Here is a 14,062-nt window from a genome sequence, read left to right as displayed (position 1 = left end):
GCAGATGGCTTGAAGAAAAACAGGAAGGCTAAGAGAACCATCGTCTGCCTTTTAGAGACAGTTCATAGATGAAGTATATCAGATTTTTGACAGGATGATACCCTTTCCTTCAAGGAAATCAATATTCCCTCTGTTCATCTCATGTGCAGTTTCCCATTATTTTGAATCAGATATGGATTGATTTCTGCTAATGTGCTTCTTAGGAAAAGAGAGGAAGAGGAGGGGGGGGGGGAGAAAGAAAAGAAAAGAAAGAAAGATTAAGAAAAGATTTATTTTCAGAATAGGAAAAAAATACCCTAGGTTATCCCCAGACTGGCCATGTATCCTTCACTCAATTCTACTTCAATGATGCAAATGGATTTGGCTGATTAGGACTTGGACAGAATGACTGCTGAGAAAAAACATAGGAAAAATGTTTCTTTCTGCTGTAGCAGGCACAGTATTAATATTTCCTTAACAGTATTGCAGAATACATTAGCACTTAATGATAGGATCTCATTGCACGTGTGATGAAAATATATGAAAGCTATTCTTTTAACATGGATTTGCATGTATTTAAATTACACAGGTAGGCATTCAAGTTGGGAAAGTAATTAGCAGCAGCAAGCATGCTAATTCAGCTAGATTGTAATTTTAGGTAAGTAGCCAAATCTAGGCATTGGGCACATTCCAGAAGCCATGATTAAAAAGAATTATCCAAATTAATTCAAGAATGTCATCCTTCTTGATTATAGTATTTAACTACACACAATTATTTATTCTATTATCTACTTATTGAGTATTGCACAAAGATCAGGAATTGTTATATCATTATCATGGCATGATTATGGGGCAGAAAATAATTTAGTTGGTATTTGAGTTGAATCACGTTCAATTTTACTTTTTCAAATTAATCTATCAATCCAAATTCAGTTATCATTTAAAATTTGAACCAATCAAAATTAGAAAAGCATTTGCCAATTAAAAGTGTATTAAAAGGAATCTATAAACATACATATTCATGATAATAATGAATAAAAATATTGGGGAAATGATAAGAAAAAAATAGTATTATATAACATTGCTAATAAAAATCATGTTTAGACAGTTGCATATAATATAATCATATGTCAGAGCTGGTTGAAGAACAAGCACCTTGTTGCATTATTCATCTAGCTTCATTGAACAATCTAGATAAGCACACTGAAAACAAGCTGAACCTGCAACCAGGGGAATAAACATCCCCAAAAATGTATATATGTATTAGTGCTTGTTACAATTTTGGCACACTTCCTATATTGAAATATTCAGAATTAGTTACTTGCATTATTAATCACTTGGAATGCCCAAGAATAGAAATATTTGATGAAAGATTTATCTATTTACTCCAATACTGAAATCTATCTGCAATACTAACTCATAGTAGAGAAAGAAAATAGTAAGCTAAAACTTAGGTATAAAGAATTATCTGAATAAGGATTTTATAGAATCCAAGCAGGTATTCTGGGATTTAGTACAAAGTTCTAGAAATCACCCCATAGAATTCTGAAAAGGAATCCTGTTTTCTACCTCATAAGTTAAAACATGTGCAAGGTCATATTTTTTAAAACTACTTAACAGAGAATATACAAATGCAGCATTTCTCTAGAGAATAGCTACTTCCTGCTCCAATATGTGAGACCTCTAGATTTTGCATGTGTAAAAATAGAAGAATATTTTACTAAAGATGACCTCTGATAGGTTAGACCTATATTATTTATGTCAACAAAACCAAAACAAAACCATGAAAGGATGTCCATTTGGGTGGTCAACAAAGTTATAACTTGTCTAAAAAGTTGTTGCACTTCATTGTTGTTATTGAAACTCATTTTAAAAAGGTATAGAGTGTCAACTAAAAGGAATCTAGTAAGGTTTTAAAATAACCTAAGGGCTAAAACATTGCTTGGTTCCAGAAAGGAAGTTCTGTGCTCTCATGTTTCAGTTTAATTGGCATTTCCTGGGCTGACAACTGACTGGGAGCATCCGGTATTAGCGGATAAGTAGTACCAAATCCAGCTGCATTGTAAGAAGCTGTCACTCTAAAATCAATTGATATTCAAAGCTGGTATCATTTCTTATTGCTATTGGCAACAATGGAGCATCGTAGATCCTAGATGGCAAGTGATAAATTGGCCAGCCTAGGTGAGAAGAACGAAGGAGAAGGAAAAATTTAGTTTGAAAAAAAAAAAAAGCAAAAAATCTAAATGGATATACTGAAACAGATTCTATACTTTTAATAAATCACGCAAGTCCCCAAAATGCAATATGTATATTTGCATAGTTCTTGTTCAGTGATCCATAAAGTTCTTTCTAACTGCAGTGATCCAGGTTAGCATTGTGTTTTAGATATTTCTCTTGTTTCTGTCTCAAATGCTTTCAATATTATCTAGGCCAGCTATCTCAAAATGTTGAGGTTCACTTTCTTGGCCATATGTTGGTTTCAGCTTTCTGGGCTTCCTTTTCTTTTGTTTTTAACAAAAGCTGAGATTCCCCGAAAATCCATTTCTGCACCAGATGCCAAATTCCAAGTGAAAATGTAGCAACCACAGACATGTAAGATGGAGTTTTTGATATGGTTCACTAAAATAGTCATAAGTGAGCATCTTATTTGTCTGATCTTTTAAGTTGTGTATATTTCTTTATCTTAAGACTGAATGGCTTTGCCATCCTCCAGGAAGAACTAAAATAAGTCTGTCAAACAAAATGTAAGTTCTAGGCGTTTCCTGTCCTTTTCATAACTGTGAGCATATGAGGTGCAGTTCATATTGAAAAATTATGTAAGAAAGCTGCCAAGAAAGATCCAAGCAGTATTACCAATGCTGTTTCATAAGTAGTCACAGCTGCTGTTGTTCCAACAGTTTTTACCCCCCTTTTGAAAGGGAGTAATTACTACAGTTGGGCAACGTTTTCGAACAGATTCATAAAAGTAAGTGCTTTCCAGCTTGTATGTAGGTAGTCATTGTCTACAGCTCTTTAAAACAACTGCATCTTTTCTTTGGATCCCCTGGCAGCAACAGTGAGCAGCTAACCAGTGCTGTGAAAGGATGTGACTGTTTTAAAGAGTTGCAGACAAGTGCTACTACAGACATTGGCAAGAACATCTCTCTTGAGGGATTCCAAAAAGTGATATACTGTGGCCTGCAATTAAATCATAAAATAAAAATTATTTCTGGAGCGCTTCACAGCCATAGTAATTATGGCAATGCATTGCAGTTAAGAATGTAAATAGATTACTTTCAGGCAGATTTGGCCCCAACTCAGGACATATTTTCCAGAATTGTTCATAGCATTACATTTAGATTGAGACAGTTAACATTTCCTCTGTAAATATCTAGATCACAAATTATCTGATATACATGGAATGGAATGTCATCTTCTGCTTTTTGAGAACTGACGCCAAACCATGGACTTTACAGGCATACAATACATTTGGATGGTGCATCCAGAAGTGAAGTTCTTATGCAAGCTTTTAATTGTCTGTAAAGAATGATATGGTTTTAAACTTGTCAAAGATAATGAGGTTATACATAAGACACTTTGATTACCAAATTATAGAGTCTATGCATTTTTAATTGGTTCACACAGTCATTCAGTCTACCTCATTTTCAATAGCAAAGTGTATTTCCTTTCTTATGCCAATTTTAGATATAATAGACATACTAAAATGACTTGCAATGCTGAATTGTCATCATAATTAGACCACTATCCTCAAATCCTTATTCTGAATGAGTCCCATTAGAAATGTTAGGATTCTGAACTAAACATTTTAAGATTCTAACTTTGAATAAATCTGCTTGGTTATTTACTTGTAATGAAATGTAACATTGTCAGTTGTGTTAATATACCTTATATACCACTAAATTAGAACTGGGTTTTAATCAGCCTTAGATTGTTCATATGGAATTGTGTTAATTTAGATATACCATGTAATACAGGTTCGTCCTCAACACAATCATTCATTTAGTGAATATTTGTAGTCACAATGGCACTGAAATGACTTACGACCATTTTTTACATCTTACAGCATCCTTATGGTCACATGATCAAAATTAGGTTGGTTGATGACTGGTTCATATTTATGACAGTTGCCGTGTCCTGGGTCCATATGGTCACCATTTGCGACCTCCTGACAAGCAAAGACAATGGAGAAGCCAGATTCACTTAACAACCGTATTACTAAATTAACAACTGCAGCAATTCTTTTCACAACTGTGTCAAAAAGATCGTAAAATGGGGCAAAACGCACTTAACAACTGTCTCGCTTAGCAACAATAATTGTGGACTCAATTATGGCCGTAAGTCGAGGACTACCTATATAGACCACTTCTAATTTTAAGTAGTCAGGGACTGCCTAAATTTTCAGTTGCTGAAGATGGATAGGTTCATAAGCATCCATGGGAAGAGCAAGTAACAAACGTATATTGGGATATAAGCTCTTCTCCTTACATATTCACATACAAAGTCACAGGGCAAATATGAAAGGCTGGAGTTTGTGCTGTGACATCACACTACAATTTGTCATTTGGGTGTCATTGGGATTAGGAATGGGCACCTATTATTGGGTAGGGAACATAGAACATTTTGTAACGAAGTAATAGTTTAGCACATTCATAGCGTTCCAATACAAGCCACAATTATATTAGGCATGTCACAATTTATAATTTGTACAATAACATTTGGGTGCATGTGATATCACTTTCTTCCCTTGCCAATGCCATGAGTCCAGCCAGCATTTAGTAAAAATAAAGATTCAACTACCACTCTGACATCTATCCTAGAAGTGGGTACATGATATATTAATATTTTGCAAAACTTAGTGGTTTCTTACTACCATAGCACAATTTTCTTTTAATTGGATACATATTTCCAAGCAGTAAGAAAGATTGTGACTCAGTTGACCGATCAGTGTTGAAGGACTTGATGATCAGAATGCTGGAGATATTGATGTCAATGAGATTTCACTGCAACTAACTTTCTTGTCTTGGGGGATTCAGTTTCTAGGTGCAAGTTCAATGGTTATATAATTATTAATAGAACACAATTGTATTATTTCATAGCGTTGTTGTTGTTGTTGTTGTTGTTGTTATGTGGTTAATCTTTGGTGAGATTCACAGCCTTTGGGACTGGTTGGTAGCTCAACAGCTCGAGTCCTAACCAAGGACCTAGGAACTATTAAGGTAACGTCGGAGGATATAAGTTGTTCCAAGTAGGGTGGTTTTTTGTAGAATCAGAATGTTCAAGTCTGATAAATTTAAAATTTCCAAATAGCGAGGTAGCCCTTTAGGTATTGCTCCAAGGGCTCCAATTACAATCGGAACAACAAACCATTTCTTTTTCCACAGTCGCTCAACTTCAATTTGCAAGTCCCGGTACTTTGTGATTTTTTTTTGCTGTTTATCTTCAATTCGTGTACCTCCAGGTATTGCAATGTCAATGAACCATACTTTTTTCTTTTCAACTATTGTTATGTCAGGTGTGTTGTGGGCCAAGTGCCTGTCAGTCTGAATTCTGAAGTCCCATAAGATCTTGACTTTCTCATTCTCTAAAACCTTCTGAACCTGATGTTCCCGGTGGTTTTTGCTGTACTCAAATCCAAACTTTTGGCACAATTTCCAGTTAATGATCTTAGCAACGCAGTCATGGCGTTGTAGGTAGTCAGTTTGTGAAATTTTGCTGCACCCACTGATCAAGTGGTCAACTGTCTCATCTTTCTCATTATAGAGGTGACATTTGCTGTTGGTGGTAACATGTTGAATTTTTGCTTTCATGCAGTTTGTGGCTAAGGCTTGTTCTTGAGCTGCCAAAATAAAGCCTTCTGTTTCTTTTTTCAGTGCTCCTGATCTTAACCAGTTCCAAGTTAGCTATTGGTCAGCTTTGCCTTCAATACTTTTCAAGTATTGGCTATGCATAGCTTTGTTTTTCCAATTTTCAGCTCACTTCTCAATTACTTCCTTCTTATATTCAGCTTTTGACATAGTTGTCTTTAAAAGGCCTCCTTTATTTACTTCCTTAATCGTTGGTTCTTCACTTTTCTGGATGTAATTATTCAAGCTGTATTTTTCTTTTTCCACAGTCTGTTTTACTTGTAGGAGTCCTCGACCACCCTCTGTTCTTGGTAGATATAATCGGTCAACATCACTTTTAGGGTGCAAAGCATGATTCATTGTCATAAGCTTCCTTGTTTTTCTGTCCAAATTGTCCAACTCCATCTGGGTCCAGTCAATTATTCCTGCAGAGTATCGAATCACAGGTATAGCCCAGGTATTTATGGCTTTTATGATGTTTCCTCCACTCAATTTGGACTTTAATATCTTGCGAATTCGTCGAATGTACTTGGCTGAAGTTAATTCCTTGACTTTATTATGCATTAAGTCAGAGGCCTCTAAAATCCCAAAGTAATTCTAGCCTTCTTCTGGTTTTACTGCCTTTATCATTTCTTCATTCTCAATTCTATTCCATCATCTTCTATGACCTCACCTGCTTTGGTTGCCATTGTTGCACATTTGTCAATTCCAAACTGCATACCAATGTCTTGGCTAAATTCTTTTGTGCTTTCAATTAATAAATTCAGTTCAGCTTTTGTTTTACCAAACTGCTTCAAATCATCCATGTACACCAAGTGCGAAATTTTCAGTCCTTTCTTTGCAAGTTCATATCCACAGTTCATCTTCTTCAAAATTATTGTCAGTGGTAGCATTGAGAGTATAAAAAGTAGGGGTGAAAGGGAATCACCCTGGAAAATGCCTCGTTTAATTTCAACTTCACCCAGTACTTCTTCATTAGCTATAAGCTTCGTTTTCCAGAGGTTCATTGAAATTTCCATGAATTTTTGTATGTTGCTGCTGATTTCAAAGATTTTCAGGCATTTCTTGATCCAGCTATGGGGAATTGAATCAAATGCTTTCTTATAGTCTATCCAAGCCATGAACAGGTTGGTTCGTCTTTTCTTTGAATTCTTTAGGATTAGTTTGTCAATCAGCAGTTAGTCCTTTGTTCCTCTTGAATTTTGCAGCATCCAAGTTATTTCTTTCCAAGTATCCATAAATTTGGTTTGCAATGATACCAGTAAGGAGCTTGTATGTTGTTGGCAAACAGGTGATTGGCCTATAGTTTCCAAGATCCTTTCCTTTTTCTTTATCTTTTTGGATCAAAAATGTCCTTCCAGTTGTCATCCATTCATCATTTTCAGGTTTTTTTAAGATCTGGTTCATTTGGGCTGCCAATCTTTTGTGCACACTTGTAAATGCCTTCAACCAGAAGCCATGTAACTCATCTGGTCCAGGTGCACTACAGTTCTTCACTTTTCTTGACTGTCTTTGCACCATTTCTTTTGTTATTTTCACATCTTCCATTTTACGCACTTTAATAGAATCCTCAATCTGTTTGATCCATTTTGCATTTCTGTTGTGCTTCTTGTTGTTTTCCCACAAATTCTTCCAGAATTTCAGAGCTTTCTCTTTATCAGGCTTTTCATTTGTTGTTACTCCATCTCCACTTTCTAAGCTCTTATAAAACTGGTGCTGATTTGCTCTGAACTGTGGGTTTTCCTTGAATTGAGTTACCCGGTTTTCATATCTTTTAATCTTTTCAGCAACAGTAACAACCCTCTGCTTCAGCTTTTCAATTACTATCACAATCTCTTTATTCTCCAAATCGTATCTTGCTTCCAGGTTGCTTTTGACCTGCTTGTTCTTTAGCTGACCTTGCCTTAGGTTCTTCAAGTTGCTCAAGTCTCGACGAAATTTTTTGATCTTCAATTCCAACCGAATTTTCCATTTAGGCTTCCTCTTCTTGCCTCTTTGGTTCTTTTGTATTTTCAAACCCAATTCTTTGGTGGTTATGAAGACTGCTGCATACATCAGCTGGTTTGTTTCAGCTAATGTAGTGATTTGAATGATTTGCACAGCCTCATTGACTTTTTTTAGTACCTTTCTCAATTCTTTCCGGTTCACTGATTCAGCTTTGGCAAACGTGTTCTTTCAGCATCTTCCATTTGATGCTTTATTTTCTCAGCTAATTGAGAAATATCTGTTGGTGTTTGTTCTTCAGTGCTTCCTTGTTCTTTATCTTCATCCATTTCAGCATCTTCTTCCTCCCTTTCTTCCGCAGTTTGCTTTTGAGTCTGCAAATCATTCTTGGTGTTACTCTTCTTTGTTGGTATACTCAGACCATTAGTTGCTTTCTCTTCGATTCCTATTAATTCTTCTGTAGTGAAAAATTTGTGGCTTAGAATTACATGTCATTGGTCCATTAGCCCTTGTTCACTGATATCACAGTCTGTGTGGTTCATCTTCCAAATCTGATACATTCATTTTTGAAATCCACGTTTTGCTGGCTCAGACTGATAGTAAGCTTTCCTAATTGAGATGTTTTCTTCCCTAGTCCAGATTTTTCACTTTTTCTTCCAGTAGCTTGTCGGATCCATGTCCTGGTTGCGTAGCAGAGGGAGCTGAGCCCTGTAGCTCAGTTTGCGCAGAATGCCCAGGAGCCATAGCATCCAACAGAACCCTTGTTAATCTGGGCAATGGTTCAGCCGGCATAAATTTCATTTTTTTCATATTCACCATATTTGAATGGGTTGTGGAGCAAATTTTGTCTGGCCCTTCACCTAAGACCTGTCTGATATGGTTGTACCTGTTCAGCATATCCCTTAGGATCATTAGAGCGTGCAAGCCCCTCCACCACAACAAGGTAAAGCTCCTCGGAGGGGTTGTTGTTGTTGTTGTTGTTGTTGTTGTTATTATTATTATTATTATTATTATTATTATTATTATTATTATTATTATTGAATTAATACAATTCCATGTAATGGAATTTTCCCAAATCTCTAAGGAATTATGGTCAAAATGAAGTAGTATTATTGTTAGGCGGAGTCCTTGGTTCTCTCTGAACTTGATGGTTTTCTTGCAGACATTTCATTACTAAATTAGGTAATGTCATCAGTGCTGGTAGGAAGTGGGAATATTGCTCCCAAATTATATTCTAGTGGCTTGCCCTATCAGTGTTAGTGGGAGTGTCTTGGCATTATTGTTAGAAAGTATTGTTGTTATTTCCAAGACCAAAGGTTTAAAACATTGAATAGATAACCTAGAAATGAGAATGTGTGCATCTTAATGATTTATTAGAAAAAAAAATAAACAGGACTTTATTTCTTAGTCAGTGTATAACCCATATAAAAACAACCATGATCTATTACTGGATAAAACCAAAAGCATTTTTGGTCCATGTACAGATTGTGATGACACCCTCACCAATTTATGGCATTACATTGGCAGTAGGAAAATCATTACTCCTACTGCTGGATAATAAAAGTGACACTGCACTGATTAATAGGCTTTGGATTGTGTTAGTGCTGGTCTCTCTTAATATATAAAAAGGGGGGAAATGTAACTTTTCAACATTGCCAGAGTTCCATGTTTAAGTCTCTTTTATAGGTTCACCACATAAGCCAAAGAGTTAAATGCATATTACTGTATAGTAATCCAAGATTTATCCTGATACCTCTCCTCTTAAAGCAACTGTAGCTCATTCCAGTTTCAAATATCAGTTTTTATTTACATTGCATAAGACATACCCAGCTGTAAAACTTTCTCTGCCACATTCTTCATTGCAAAAGATCATTGGGTAAGATCAAATAAAGCTGAGTAGCATTGTGTAGGAATGCTGTAAACCTTGCTTACAACTTTGCCACTGCAACTCTAGCTGGGCTCAGCTATCCATCATGGCTATCAAAACACTGGAGAAAACTGGGAGAAAAGATGGAATTACTTAACTTGATTTAGTAGAATATCTAAAAAAGATTCGTTGGACAATGTGGAATATGGTTACAATGAAGGATGCATCATAAAGCTAATGCTTTGCTACAGTCACTTTATATAACCATATCGATACTCATGAGGTTTTTAAGACTGTGATGGTTTTCAGCTACTACAGCAATTCTGAATGATTTGGAGCTGAGAAAATATTAATTGACAATTTGGAATGCTTTCTATTTAATATGTATTGATTTTTTTGTGAACAATTCTAGTAATAATAGTACTGTTTTTGTTACAGTCCTTCGAGTAAAGCTTGACTCCTAGAGACCCGGATAAATTCTTGCAATTTTTAGGATAATATTTTCAGAAGTGGTTGGCTATTATCTCCATCCTAGGGCTGAGAGACAAAGGCAGACCCAGTTAAGACAGGGCTGTCAAACTCGTGTTGTCACTGCAATGTCATGTGATGCATTATTACTTTTTCCCCCTTCACAAAAAGAGGCATGGGCATGGCCAGCATGTGACACATATGGCCCATGGGCCACGAGTTTGACAGCCCTGAGTTAAGGTTTCCTCACTCCTAGTTAACTCCTGAACTACCGCACCAAAGTGGCCCTTTAACAATACAGTCCTATGTTATACATTATGCCTGCTTGATTTTAGGGATGAATATGAAGAGGATGGATTTTGTCAACCATACCGGGGAATTGCATGTGCAAGATTTATTGGAAATCGAACTATTTATATGGAATCTCTGCATATGCAAGGAGAAATAGAAAATCAAATTACTGGTAAGTTTAAAAAAATGCTTTCTCTTATTCTCAGTTAGATTGTTCCTGTTATAATCTACAATTCTGGATTTCAAATCCTTAATGTATTTTATGTTAATTTTACATGTTCAACTGAATATATTCCATGGCACTTAACATATATTTAGAAGAAAAGAGATCTTACTCATTTTGAAAAGCTGCAATGAAAAATGAAACTTTAGGAAAGATAGGAAAAAAGCAGCCCTGAATATTATTTTAATTGTATTCTTAGCTTTTCTAATGAGCATGTGGAAAAACAATGCATTTATCATAATTTTATTCTGATTTCAGTCATGTTTTTAGAATACACAATTGATTAAATTTAATTCTTAATCTTACTTACTTGTGGATCTACAATTGCATAATTTTCTTTTAAAAGCAAGATCACGTACCAGAACTTACCAAACAATAAATATTGGGGCCTACTTGATTAGTTAACCACTCTTTGATTAAGTCAGCCCAGTTTAATCAATGGAAAGAAAAGCAGATGCTAATATAAACTGCATTTAGCAGAGTATTCTGAATACAAAAAAGGTTATTTTTTTTAAAAAAATGCTTATCTCTCCAAAAACGATACTTCCTATTGTGTCTTTATTTGGAAATAGTTATTAGTGCATTTGTTCTACTATAAATTGGCTATTATCTTAACTGATTTGGTATTTGTATGTTGCAGCTGCCTTCACAATGATTGGAACTTCCAGTCATTTATCGGATAAATGTTCGCAGTTTGCTATTCCATCGCTGTGCCATTATGCTTTCCCATATTGTGATGAAACCTCTTCTGTTGCAAAACCACGAGATCTGTGCCGGGATGAGTGTGAGATTCTGGAAAACGTGCTTTGCCAAACTGAATACATATTTGCAAGATCCAATCCTATGATTTTGATGCGGTTGAAGCTGCCGAATTGTGAAGATCTTCCCCAGCCTGATAGCCCTGAGGCTATCAACTGTATCCGTATTGGCATCCCTATGGCAGATCCAATCAATAAAAGTAAGTGGCAATTACGTTGCCTTGTATGTGAGTTATCCCTAAAACGGATCAAGGGCACAGTTGATAAAGTCGAAGTCTGAATATTTTAGCCAATATCGTTCATCAAGCAGATTTCATTTATCAGAGATATTGATGGAAGAGAAATGGAGATGAGCATTACCATCATGACTAATAAAATTTGCAGGGATTCAGTGTTAGAAGAAAGTTTTTAATATTTTAAATCAGCCGTTGTTTTTATATCTTTTTATTCAATTTAATGTCTGGTATATCGTGATTTGTTCATTAAAATATCTTCTAGCTATTCCATTGAAATAAACACTAGTGCCGTTGTCACTAGTGTAAGGGAGATATATGGCATAAAAATAATTTTAAAAGATTGTTTATTGTACTCCAGTTACTATGCAGTATGGCAGTCCCAAGTTGTGTTACTGGCCTTGATATTGAGTTTATGTTAGCTCACAAATAGTTTAAACAAAAATAATTTCAGGTGGCTTTATTTCTAAAACAGCTTAATAAATATTAAGTCTCAAAATGTCTCCTGCCAAGATAAGGTATTAGTTTCAAGATTTTAAGGAAGCTTTGAGTTCTTTTTATATTTTTAAAATCTATTTTAAAGAAGTGTATAACTTTTTAAGAGTATTGTTACATCTCCATATGTAGGACTGGATTAACTTTCAGGTCATAAACAAGAAGAAAGAACAGAAACTCATCCAGGGAGAACATTTAATATGGTGCAACTTGTCATTTATATGTATAGATGCAATTTCCATTCCCCACCAGTTAGTTAGAACTGAAGAAGATTCTTGGATGAGTAGCAAAACATTTTCAAGGGGGAAAACAACCAAGGAAGTCCAGTTCTCTTTTGAAAGGGGTGGGGGGTGGGGGAAGCACCTTTGGGACAACCATGATCTCCATAGACATGTGTGCATAGTGTTCTTTTAATGCATCACAGAAAAATAATCTTTCTGTTACAGATCACAAATGTTTCAACAGCACAGGAGTGGACTTTCGGGGGACCATCAGTGTAACCAAATCTGGGCGACAGTGCCAGCCGTGGAACTCCCAGTATCCCCACACCCACACATTCACTGCTGTCAGATACCCAGAGCTGAATGGAGGCCATTCCTATTGCCGAAACCCGGGCAATCAGAAAGAGGCACCCTGGTGCTTCACCTTAGATGAAAATCTCAAGTCCGAACTTTGTGACATCCCTGTCTGTGGTAAATATAATGAACTCTTTTTATGAAAATGAAATGAGATTGTTTGTTGTGTTTTGCAGTCGGCTGCAGTTCCAGAGCCAGACTATGTGGCACATTCATCACATGTTTATAGAATCGACTTACCCCGACAATTTTAATTTGGAATAAAAGTGCAGCTGCAGAATTTAAATACAGCCCCTGTTTATGGACCAAATTGAGCCTCTTGGTGGTCTTCTGTTTGGTGGCTACTTCCCATTTAAAAGATGTGTTTTCTAATGGCCTCACTTGGCAGGAGGGTAAAGCAGGAAGAAAAATTCTGAAAACCAGCAGGGGCCTGTAATCCAGATCTGGAGCATGTGCAGATCTAAAACTTTTGCCCCAAAACAAAATTCTTTGGCTCAGCATGCTTATTTGAACAAATGACTATTGTGTGAAACATGACTCGAAATAACCATTATTATGTCTGAAACGTTATTGAGAGCCTCCTATTAAGTGGTTAGAAAAATGCCAGCAAGGTTTTTGGAAAAAATGGCAATACTTCCCAAGCGCTTTCTGGTAGCTGTGTAGAAGCAACAATTTAAAATGTTTTTAGGGAGTCAGAAAAGCTGCCGAAATGGTTTCAGAGGAAGAGTATTTGATGATTTAAAAAATTAGCATAAGCTAAGTATTTCCGTTAAGCTAAGCTAAGGAGACCAGCAGGAGTGAAATTCAGCAGGTTCTGACAGGTTCTGGAGAACCGGCAGTGTAAATTTTGATTAGTTTGGAAAATCGGCAAATACCACCTCTTGCTGGCCCCAGAGTGGGGTGGGAATGGAGATTTTGCAATATCCTTTCCCTGGAGTTGGGTGGGAATAGAGATTTTGCAATATCCTTCCCCTGGAGTGAGATGGGAATGGAGATTTTGCAGTATCCTTCCCCTGCCATGCCCACCAAGCCATGTCCACAGAACCGGTAGTAAAAAAAATTGAATTTCACCACTGGAGACCACTGGAGAAAAAAAGGGGGGGGATTAATCATTGAAGTAAGGTACCACTTTTGAAACAATCATTTCTTGAATAAGCCAGAATTGTATAGTGTCATTAAATGTGATAAGTGATTATCCAGTTTAAAAAGTGAAGCATGGCATAGTTCCAATAACATGCTTCAGTACCTAACAATAACCACTAGATGGCAACATAGAGAAAAATCTTTACTGCGATCTTGTGGTATCAATAATTTTGCAAACTTGACAGATCTAAGAAACTACGGGGGTTTTTTCTTGCAGATCAGGATTATGAACCAAAATGAAAT

The 14,062-nt window shown here is 36.1% G+C and overlaps 1 protein-coding gene across 1 annotated transcript in view; it reads left to right on the top strand.

Annotated features, from left to right (window-relative positions):
• ROR1 (ROR family WNT receptor 1) overlaps positions 1-14,062 on the top strand; it is a 178,460-nt gene that overhangs the window by 155,999 nt on the left and 8,399 nt on the right. The window contains exons 5-7 of the mRNA XM_014063246.2: positions 10,437-10,564; positions 11,256-11,573; positions 12,548-12,793. Coding sequence (XP_013918721.1) covers positions 10,437-10,564; positions 11,256-11,573; positions 12,548-12,793 — 692 coding nt within the window. The remainder of the gene's footprint in view (positions 1-10,436; positions 10,565-11,255; positions 11,574-12,547; positions 12,794-14,062) is intronic.

The sequence above is a fragment of the Thamnophis sirtalis genome, unplaced genomic scaffold, assembly GCF_051295495.1.
Source record: "Thamnophis sirtalis isolate CommonGarterSnake01/CBP01778 unplaced genomic scaffold, rThaSir2_p1.2 scaffold_7, whole genome shotgun sequence".
Taxonomy (NCBI): Eukaryota; Metazoa; Chordata; class Lepidosauria; order Squamata; family Natricidae; genus Thamnophis; species Thamnophis sirtalis.
This window is presented reverse-complemented; position numbering and strand designations above follow the sequence as displayed.